The sequence below is a fragment of the Dendrobium catenatum genome, unplaced genomic scaffold, assembly GCF_001605985.2.
Source record: "Dendrobium catenatum unplaced genomic scaffold, ASM160598v2 fragScaff_scaffold_875, whole genome shotgun sequence".
In the NCBI taxonomy this organism is placed as follows: Eukaryota; Viridiplantae; Streptophyta; class Magnoliopsida; order Asparagales; family Orchidaceae; genus Dendrobium; species Dendrobium catenatum.
In genome coordinates this window covers 355,552-367,311 of record NW_021319337.1, presented here as the reverse complement: position 1 = coordinate 367,311, position 11,760 = coordinate 355,552, and the positions used below count along the sequence as shown (strand labels likewise).

At 36.6% G+C, this 11,760-nt stretch overlaps 1 protein-coding gene across 1 annotated transcript; it reads left to right on the top strand.

Moving 5' to 3' along the window:
* The first annotated feature begins 3,162 nt into the window (after positions 1-3,162).
* On the top strand, positions 3,163-7,008 carry LOC110113153 (DIS3-like exonuclease 2). Its single transcript, XM_020845598.2, has 2 exons — positions 3,163-6,522; positions 6,712-7,008. The coding sequence occupies exon 1, from the start codon at positions 3,418-3,420 to the stop codon at positions 6,361-6,363; it is 2,946 nt and encodes a 981-aa protein (XP_020701257.1). The 5' UTR covers positions 3,163-3,417; the 3' UTR covers positions 6,364-6,522; positions 6,712-7,008.
* The last annotated feature ends 4,752 nt before the right edge of the window (positions 7,009-11,760 follow it).

Below are 11,760 nucleotides of genomic sequence, written 5' to 3'. Positions count from 1 at the left end.
TCCTGCGGTGGTCCGGCGGTGGCCCGGCGAGACTCCTGCGGTGGTCCGGCGGTGGCCCGGCGAGACTCCTGCGGTGGTCCGGCGGTCGTCGTAGAGGAGCTCCCTCCTCTTCTTCCTTCTCTTCTCTTCTCCTCTCTCTTGCCTGGATCCCCCCCATTGTGATGAATGAGGGCTCTATTTATAGATTTTCTGGAGTGGCATGACCCGTAAATAGGTGTGAGATCAAGGGCGAATAGGGAGTGGTTTGAATGGATGGCCGATAGTGAACCCTTCGATCATGCACCGTTTGTTAGACATTTGAATGCCTTAGTGATGTCCGAATTCGGTGATCTTGGGGTCGTTGGATTCGTCTCGTCGAGCCGTTCGATTTGAGTATAAGCTCGTCAAAATCGGAGTCCGTTTGGTAACTCGAATTGTGGTTTGAACCTTCCAATAGCGCTTCAGGATCATGATTTGGGCCCATTTGGGCTCGGATTGGGTCGAATTTGGTGTCATTGGATTCATATTTCCAAGACGCTCAGTTTGACAATAAGCTCGCTGAAATCGGAGTTCGGGTGCTCCCAAAATTAATTTTTGAAGTTTCCAACTAGCTTTTGCCTCGAGATTCGTGCCCAATCAAGCTAATTTTTGTGATGACGTATCAATAACGGTGTTTCAAAAGTGTCCAGTCTCACCACAAGGTGGATCGTGAGTCTACAAAGGGCATATAAAAGGCATATTTGAGGTTGGAGGAAGCTAGAGCTAGAGATGGCCAACAACAACCTCATTTAGGAGCATCAATGAAGCATTCTAGGCCCATAATGGAAGTAGATTTCGAGGGGGACAGACAAACATATCAGTAGGAGGAGCTTAGAGGGAGTCTATTGCATTGGTAGTGCAACTCCAATCTAGCCCAAAGTATACATTCTAACCCAATAGGAAGCAAAGGATTTGTTGTTGTTGTTGTTATTGATGCTTTGTTGATGTAGTTTCTTAATCATAGTTCTCTTGCTACCAAAACTAGTTGATATAAAAATATTTATCATGTTACCTACTTCTATTTGACAATAAAGTAATAATTATATTAATAAATTTATTATCCCAGCTCTAAAATTTTGAATACTCATATAAACAATTTATAATTAGAAGACTTCAAGGTGTTGGGATATTGAGCCAACTTCTTTTATGTTTGTTATGCTACCAAAAAATCATTTGATCGAACACAAAACTTGAATTGAAAACTTTCAAAATTAAAATCATAACCATCCAAAATTTGATTTCAATAAACTTATAGTGGAAATAAACATTTCAATTAAACGAGCCTAATGATAGCAAATGTATTGACCCTAGTCTAAATGAACCCAAATAATGCACGTAAAGCTTGGTTAAAAGATCTATGGTGCAATTTGAGGGACCAAATGTTATTTGAATCTCGAGTGTATACTATAAAAAAGAATGTTTCAGAAGATAAATCTATCAAGCTCAAAATCACCCAATTATAACTTTAAAAATAAGATCACAATTAATTCATCATAAATGGCTAATCAATTAAAAAGAAACCTATGGATTAATAAATTAAATAATATAAAATCGACCTTGCAACTTAAATGCTTTACCTGAACTAGGGTAGCTAACTTAGTAAATTTTTTGTTCAATCATTCAATTCAAGTCATTTTTATATCAAATAATTGTGTAAAATGATTTATTTAACATTCAATCATTATAAATTAATATAATTACAATTAGCTAGACAACCAGTTCTGATATAGACGGTAAATAAGCATTAATTTTGTAGTAAAAAACATAATAAATACGATGACCAAAATTAGAAATACACATCAAATATGAAGCCAATAAGCATCGTTTGAACTATAAAAATATGCATTTAATTTAAAAATAAATTACTTTCAAAAATACATATAATTCTTAAAATATGCATAATGGCAACATTGCTGTAAATAAAACTTGGAAGGAGCATACGCAACAAATACATATGAACTACACAGTATATCCACAATTTAATATGCAGTGAATACGTAATAAAAACGCATTGAATACGCAATAAGTTATTTGTTCAATTATTTAATCCAAGTCATTTTTTTATCAAATAATTGTGCAAAATGATTTATTTAACATCCAATTATTACAAATTAATATAATTACAATTAGCTAGACAACCGATTCTGCTGTAGACAATAAATAAACATTAATTATCCAGTAAAACTCAATAAATACGACGACCAAAACTAGAAATACACATCAAATATGAAGCCAATATACAACATTTGGACTTTAATAATGTGCGTTTATTTTAAAAATGAATTAATTTAAAAAATGCATATAATTTTTAAAATACGCATAATGGCTACATTGCTGTAAAGAAAATTTGGAAGGAGTTGAACTTTACAGATAAGTTGAATCCTACTTCTTCAAAACCTAGCTTTCCCTCTGGTTGCAACTATTATGCTTCTTGGACATATGCATACCGAGTTTCGGCCTCCACACCCTGTGAGAATATCGTCTCCTCATAAACAGAAATGTCATCCTCCATATCAATCTTCATCTTCATCGACATTTTTTCTACTAATAATTTACCCTAAAATTCTTATATATTGCGGTGATTCATGGATGAAATCTTGAAAAAAATAAACGTCAACCCTAAATTTAACGTTTGGACCGGATAGATATACTAGAGAAATGAATATATCAAAAATCTACGTCGACAACTTACACATAGACAATCAACACGTAATAATTTAGGCTTTGTTTGGGACGGCTTTTTTGTTGCTTCTTAAAGCAATTTCTTAGCATCAAAATTAAAATTTTTCTACTAGAAAGCTGCTTTAAGAAGCCATAAGAAAGCCGTTAATTAGCGTTGGGACGCAAAGCTATGCCCGGACTGCGCACAGATTAAGGCTTCGTTTGGGACGGTTTTTTTATTGTTTTTTAAAACGGAGTTGTAGTACAAATTTTTTAATTTTTGTACTAAAACTTCATTTTCAAAAGCAATAAAAAAGCCGTCCCAAACGAAGCCTAAATTCTCTGCCGGTCGGGTTTAAAAGAAAATCTCCTAGGCTAATCCCATAAATAACGGACCGGAGGCCGAATCATCCGAACCGTCTTCGACCGGCAGGCTATATAAATCGAACCATGAAAACGGTAGCGAACCCTCTCGACCTCTATCGAAGCAGCAGCCCGCAGGTCGAGCTTACCCCCCTGCTCCACTTCTTCCTTTCCTTCCTCGCTTCCATTTCCCCGCGCTTCGAACCCTTCTTTCCTTCTTTATCGCATCCATTATTCAATAATTCGTCAGATCTACGTTTCCTTCTTCCGATCGAGTAAGCATTTTTTGGGATTACTAGATCAGGAAGCGCCGCAGATCTTGATATTACACTCTTCTTTTTCTCCTTCTCGTTTCAATCTAGTGCTGGATTCGACATGATGAAGATAGGGGAATATGCCTATTACAGCAAGAAGCAGGAGCGGCAGAACCGCAGATCGATGCAGACCTCTGTAGAAAGCGGTGCAGCCAAAGCCAATTTGAAGGTAGCACGTAGAGAAGCTTCGCCCCTTTTACCGCTCCCGTTACCATCTCCCTCCTCGTCCGAAACGACTTCAAGTACCTACTCCCGGAGGAAATACTTTACGCCGTATTTGTCGGAGAAAGCGATCGAAGTGGCTATTGCGAGAGGAAATGCCTTCAAAGCCATCTTTAGGGTGAATGCACACAACCGCCTGGATGCCTATTGCACCATCGAAGGTGTTCCCGTTGACCTTCTCATCAAAGGATTTGAAGCGCAGAATAGAGCTATTGAAGGTGATGTGGTCGCAGTCGCTTTTGATCCTGTGGCCAACTGGACCAGGTTTAAAGGACCAAATGTAAATACTTTGCTCAATTTCGTGTCAGCCAATGAATCTTGTAGTAGCAGTGGTAGGTCTGAGGGAATTGATGTTACTGATGCAAACTGTTCATCAGAACAAGGGGAGGTTAACAGAGCTGTGGCTAGAATGTGTTCCATGATAAATTATAACCCCTCGAAACGACCTACCGGAAGAGTCTTAGCAATTTTGAAAAACTCTCCTAAAAGGGCGTCTGTTATTGGTTTTCTTTCTGTGAAGCAATCTCATGAGGATGATGAAGGTTTGGGAAGACTGGTTGATGGGCGCTTTTCCAAGAAAAGTAAGAACCAGCTTGCAGAACAGGAGGTGGAGTGGATATGGTTGGTACACACAGATCCAAGATTTCCGAAAATGGTGGTCAGTGTTAGAACCCTTCCAGATAGTGTCAAAGAACGGGTGAAGGCTGGTGATGTGACAGTTGAAAGGGAACTGGTTTCTGCAGAAATATATGAATGGAACGAGGATACTCTACACCCCCATGCTCGGGTTGTAAATGTTTTTGGCAGGGGTGGAGAAATTGAACCACGAATTGGCGCTATTTTGTTTGAGAATTCAATCTGTGCAGCAGAATATTCTACAGAGTCACTAGCTTGCATTCCAGACAGGCCATGGAAGATCCCTGACGAAGAGTTCAAAACTAGGAGGGATCTTAGAAATATTTGCTCCTTTACTATTGATCCTTCTCATGCTATTGATCTTGATGATGCTTTATCCGTTGAAATATTGTCTGATGAAGTACTTCGCATCGGAGTTCACATTGCAGATGTTTCATACTTTGTTCTTCCTGATACAACTTTGGATGCCGAAGCTCAAGCGCGGTCAACTAGTGTTTATATGTTACAGCGCAAATTGCCAATGTTGCCTCCAGATCTTTCTCAGGAATTGTGCTCACTTTCGCCAGGTGAAGATAAACTTGCCTTTTCTATTATTTGGGACATCAATCTTTCTGGAGAAATAATCGATCGCTGGATTGGACGGTCCATTATCACTTCTTGCTGCAAACTGTCATATGAGTTTGTTCAGGCTCTAATTGATAAATCATTTGATGCTGATGAAGTTTTTCTATCATCCAGCATTGGCACTGAGTTATATGGATACTTTAGTTTAAAGGATGTTATTGAATCTCTTAAAATTCTTTATGAGATCTCTAGCAGGCTTAGAAAAACCAGGTTTAATGATGGTGCTCTTCAGCTTGAAACCGTTAAAATTAGTTTCTTATTTGATGAGTATGGGATACCATATGATAGTATAATAAGTGAGAGGATGGAGTCCTGCTCTATAGTCGAGGAATTTATGTTATTGGCAAATAGGTCTGTCGCAGAGGTCATTTCCCAAGCCTTTCCGGATTGTTCATTATTACGTAGACATCCGGAGCCAATTCTAAGAAAGCTCACGGAGTTTGAAAGATTTTGTAGCAAACACGGCTTTGAGTTAGATACTTCGTCTTCTGGTCAGCTTCAGCTTTCCCTTCTAAAAATCAAGGAAGTGATTAAAAATGATCCTGTTTTATTTGATATTATAAACTCTTATGCTTCAAAGCCTATGCAGCAGGCAGTATATTTCTGTACTGGAGACCTAAAAGGGAGAAAAAATGAATGGGCTCATTATGCACTTAATGTTCCCTTATATACTCATTTCACATCACCAATTCGGAGGTATCCTGATATCATTGTACACCGGACCTTGTGTGCTGTGCTTCATGCTGAGAAAATGTATCTAAAGCGAAGTGTGGACAAACTAGAATCATCTGAAACTGAAATCATGAGCACATATTTTGCTGGACTTCGCTTTAATAAGCATGCTGCTGAATCTGCATTTGGAAGGGAAGCCCTATCTGCTTCTGCATTGAAGTTCAAAATACCAGATGGCGATGCTTTGGGAGAACTTGCTGCACATTGTAATGAAAGAACTCTAGCTAGCCGACGAGCTGAGGAAGCTGGGGAGAAATTATACATATGGGCTCTTTTGAAGCAGAAAGAGACCCCTCTAGTTACTGAAGCTAGAGTTTTGGCATTGGGACCAAGGTTTATGTCAGTTTACATACAAAACTTTGGTATGGAGCTGCGCATACATTATGATGAAGTTAAGTGCTTGGCTGTTGAATGGCTTGAAATGACTGGTTTGTTGGTGTTGGACTTGATTAGGAGTAAGATTATCCAAAGAATGGATAGCCTTGAAAATTTTCGTCCCCTTGAAGATGTTGTATTGTTGACATATCCATCTGTATCAGATCTTGATGAAGAAGGCACTGAAGCAATTAGTTTTGGAGTAGATGAAGAGGGCACTGAAACAATAAGTTATGGAGCTTGCTCTGCTAATGTTACACCATCTGTATTTTCAGAAAAGAGAAAGCTTGAGGCTGTTTTTTTTCCTCTAGTATTGCAGAATTTGTCGTCCGTACCTGTTGCTCTCCATGCCGTTGGCGGTGATGACGGTCCTATAGGCATAGAAGCTAAATTATATGTCAGCTCATACTTTAGTTAGGTGCTGGAGCTGTAGAAATCTCTTGGCATAGAAGATGATTGAGAATTGAGGAATTTTTTTAATCTTGTTGATCTTAGACTCTGAATACAAAGGATGATGGAACTTTTACCCACAGGATTCCTGGACCAACAGCTCTTGATTAATTAACAGTTATTTTAGGTATGCTGCTTCTCCTAAGCTTCTTTTAAAATTTGTTTTCTTTTCTAGAAGGAACCGTTGACATTGGAAGTTCTTTACTATTTTAGTATTTTGATATACTTTTCCATTTTCACGCCTTTGAAGCTTTTTCTTCTTAATTAGCTCTAAACCTTTTTGCACCTTTGATACTTTTTATTATTGAGTTTGCAGATCTATCTTACTCCCATCTCCACTTCCAACAACACCAACCCCAAATGGTATGCTGATAGTGGTGCACAAAGGTGCTTTGTCATCTGCTGTAGTTTGTTATAGTTGATATATGAAGGAGAACATGCTATACTAACAAGTTTACACTTTTATTTGTCTTATTAAGTAATTTATTTTCTGCTAATCTTTTAGTATTCTGATAAACTTTTCTATGAGCAAATGCCAATTGCTTCCAGAAATTAAATATTGTGATTTTACTGGGAGGAGGACTTTAAATATATTTGTGCATGTTCTTCTTCACGGATTCCATTGCTTTTTGAAATCAAATCTTGTCCCTATTTGCTCTGGATGACCACTTTAGACATATTTATATGTATAGCACAGAGCCCTGCATTGGGTATCCATACCCACACCCACTCACATACCCACCCATACCCAATGGGCATGGGTGGGTATTGGTACGCCCATGGCCTCGTGGGTGGATATGGGTGGGTACTTAACATCAGGGGACAAATCGATTTACATTACTAATCACCATATGCATGCAGTAAATTTCAATAATTCTTACTATGTAGTGTGCAACATTGAACCGCGTCGCGACCACGATAAATTTTGATATGTGACTTGAAAGTTTGCAGTCAGAGAAAAGTGAAAAAACCTTAAGGCCATTAATCCGTGGCAGACTGCATTCAAGAAGTGTGAAAAGTGGGTGGGTATGACATCCCGAAAGTTACCATAGGTGGGCGTGGGTAGGCAAAGCTCGCCAGCGCAGAGCGTGGGTACCCAACCAGAACCCATGTAGGGCTCTGGTATAGCAACCGAGAACAATGAAGAGTAGCTTTCAACACTTGGTGTGACACTGTATCAAATGTTTTGGTTGGATTTGAGTAAACCAAGAAAAACCTGATTAAATGGAAGAAATTATCTAAAGTGCTCTTAAATTGTGAAAGTATTCCTAAACCCTTCTAAAAAGGAAGGAAAGAATTTCACCATAAAGTCAACTTGTGGTGTAATTATTGCAAGAAGAAGGGCAAATCTAAGAAAAATTGATAAGCCAAGAAACGTTCTCAATTCTCCATTTGGATCATGCTCTCTAGCTAAAAATGACAAAGCTTTTAATTTTTTTATATATTTTTAATGCCTTTAATAGTTTCTCCAATGCCTGAGTAATATACTACGTGCCACTTACCACATGACAAATTCTGCCAATATCTTCTAAATCTATCATCTCTATCATAGCAATAAATACTCAAAGTAGCTGATGACTCTGTAATCGCTATAGCAGGACATGGGAATATTCCCATTATTCAATTACTTAAATCTCAACAATGTAATACATTTCTCTCATATTGCTGTTAAATTGCAAGGTAACATTCTTTATTGATCTGTGTTTCTCAAGACCTAATTATGAGGAAGATGATTGGGCAAGATTGAGAAAATGATTAATTATATTTACTGGAGGGAAATAATAGTTGCAAAAAGTATTCAACTTTCTCCTTTATTTATATTTGTCACGACGATACTATTTGGGATCATCATTATAGATTAGGACATTCATATTTTAAAGTCCTTAAATGCATGTTACCTTTTTTATTAAAAAATGTTGACATTGACGAATTTCATTGTGAAATTTGTGAGATTGCTTAACATCACTAGATATCATTCCCTTTAAGTGAATTTCGATCATTTACTTCGTCCATGTTACTCCACTTTGATATTTAGAGACCTTCAAAATTCTCTATTTCCATCAGAAAATTTCCGGCGGATATTATTAGTTGGAAATTTCATCAGTCTTTCTGATAGTATAATCCTTCCAAAATTTTGGTGGTCTGGCTGCCGAAAATTCCAGTGGAATGAGCTCATTGAAAATTTTGCCGAACCATTTTTTCCTGCAGAAATATTCTGTTGGTTCTTCTCACAAATTTTCCTTCGCAATTCCTTCGAAAATTTGCCATAAGTATTTTTGACAGAAAGATTTTCAATGAAAGTCCTTTTCATTTGACCTTTTTTGTGACAGAAATGGAGTCGTTAAAAATCCGTTGGTAAATATATTTCCTAGTATATATATTTATTTGTTTGCAGGGTTTGGCCGCCGGAAATTGATGAATTTTCTATAGCGATGATAATAATTTCATTTTTAAGATACTGATATATCAGATTCTTGCTTTAAATAAATAGATTTTCTACGACCTTCTTATGGATAATTGAAAAATTGAAATTTTGGAGTATTATAGCAATAAAAGTTTATTGTGATATAAAGCAACAATTGTTATTAATCATAATTCTTTTCTTCATGATCAAATCAAATATGCAGAAGGCATAAAAAATTTTACCAAAAAAAAGAGGAAGGACTGATTTGCATGTCTTACATACTACTGAACATGAAAAATATTCTTATAAAAGGGCTGCAAAAAGGACAATTTACCTACTTGATAAGCAAACTTACTATCCAAGACATTCTCAAGTCATCTTGAGGGGACCATTGGCTAAGTGTGGAGTCTAATTTATTGAACTTATTTGGATAATATTTGATCTTGGTTTTCTAAGATTGGTAGTTACCAATTTAAGATTCATTCATACTTGATTTTCAAAGATGGTGGTTAGATAATTTAATTAATATTTGAATTTTCAAAATAACGATTAACCTCATGGACGGATTTAGGGAGGGAGCCAAGCGGGCACATGCCCCCACCTCTCCGCCCCCTTTAGATTTCATAATCTTTTTTTAACATTCTTGTTATTTATTTTTTATTTTAATGGAAACATAGTGTATCATCTTTATTCTTTTATTCATTTCCTTGTAGTTTTGATTTTTATATGGAAATATATTTTATTATTATATTATACTATAGTTAAAATTTTATCATAATAATTAATTCTAATGAAAAAGTCAATTCGTGCTTAATTGATGCAATCCCACAATAAGAAGCAATAAAAATAGGAGAGGAAAAGGAAGAGAGGAGAGTTGTGTAATCTGAGAAAGAAATGATGGAATTTTTTGGGTGCTAGCAATGAGAGTTCTTTGGCTTCTTTAACAAGGATGAAGTGCTACTATTTTTTGGTTCTAGTAAGAGAACAAGATCTTGGTCATGGTAAAGATTTATTCTCCTTTGGACTCATACAACAAAGAGGTGAAGAGAATAACTGGAGTAACATAAATATCTCCTTCACATCTACCCCTCAGATTCATAGCAAGTGGTGGCCACATTTCTCTCAACTAGATTGTGACATGTTTGTCCATCTCTCCAACTTTGTATGAAGTATAATATTTCATATATATAAAATTTTGAAGTTTAGTAGATTATTCGATCTCTCTGTAGAGTCGTTGATGTAGGCTTACTTAAGTCGAACGATATAAATACTGATGCTCTTTGTTTTTGTGGTTATTGATCTCTTGCGCTTACTTTGTTGGTCTTCTTACTTGCCTCTAAGTTGATAGCAATCACTTTCCTAACAATTGGTATCCAAGCAAGGTCATGAAAAGTTCGATAAACTTGAAGTTCAAGGTTGAGAGAAGTGATGGCTCAAAGTGTTTTGGACCAGAGAACTAAGATGCCTTGTGTATTTGTCCAACAGGAACTTGTAAAAGCACACATGTGATGTAGTAAGATACCTAAAGTAATGAGTAGAGAAGGCAAGATAGAGATGGATGAGAAGGTTTTCTTAATGATTAAATTGTATTTGACAAATGAGGTCTTAGCAAAGGTCTTTGAGGAGACAACTAAAGAATGTTTGTGGCTTAAACTGGTGTCTTTGTATACGGCCAAAAGTCTCTTAAAAAAACTTTATCAGAAGTAGAGACTATTGGCTTCACATGTTAGAAGTTGTGTTTATTAAATCACATTTGAATGAATTTGATTCCATAATTTGAGATTTGAGGAATATTATTTGATTGTTGATGATGAAGATTAAACTTTATTACTATTGTGTTCTTTATCTTTCTCTTGTAAGTACTTTCATAATATCATATTGTATGACCGCGATACAATAAGTTTAGTGGATGTCAAGAACTAACCACTTTCAAAATACTAGTTACTACGCTCGAGGGAAATGATAAACTAGTTGAAGTTTTATTGCATATTAGAAGAAGATCTTAAGCGAGGGTTCTCCTATAATCATGGCATGAGTAAATCTCAAAATATATTAAAAGAGATTATATGTGCAAACATAAGGTTTTGGCACTAGGAAGTTAAAGGTGCATGGCAGTGTAACAATATCATTTGTTGGTGTCAGATACACAATATTTTTGAAGAAGAATCTAATATCTTTTAGAGTTTTTAGTGTTGCAGTATATAGATTCTCTAATAACATTGATGCTCTTAAAGTAGAGAAATTGTTCCGTGCGAATGCCGAATGACATCTAGAGACCAACCATAATGCGTCACATCACCCACTGCTCGGTACCCGGCTGGGTACCACGGTACCGCGGCTACTGCTCAGTACCCAGCTCCGTACTACTCACGTGGCACATTCCGGTTGGTCTTCGGACGGTAAACTATGTTCGGCGTCTGCACAAAATAATTTCCCGGTGAAAGTAAGGGGCATTGGTTGACTTTAAGGAGAACAAAATTTGTGAACTTTGTCTTGCAGAATACAATGTCATGTATTGCAGTGGTAGATTCAACAACTGTGATAAGAACTTATGGAATTAACAATGATAATAAAGTATATGAAGTACCAGAAAAGTGAGAGCTGTCTATTATAAAACTTTTATCAAGTGGGAGCTTTCAATAATAAAAGGGCACTATATGATAGTCAAAAATTCAGAATGAAAGAGCAACATAATAATAAAATAAAGTTTGATAATTTTGGCACTAATGGATTGAGGTCTTGCAAAGCCTAATTTTACCTTAACGACTTCAAAGCATAATACTAAGTTAAGTGTTGCAGAGATGAGAATGCTTAGGTGAATGAGTGGCTTGACCCTTAGATAGGATACGAAATGAGCATATACGTGAAAAGGTTGGAGTAGCTCCAGTGGAAGATAATATTAGAGAGAGTCGCCTTAGATGATTTGGTCACATTAAACGAAGGCCTCCCGATAACCCGGTT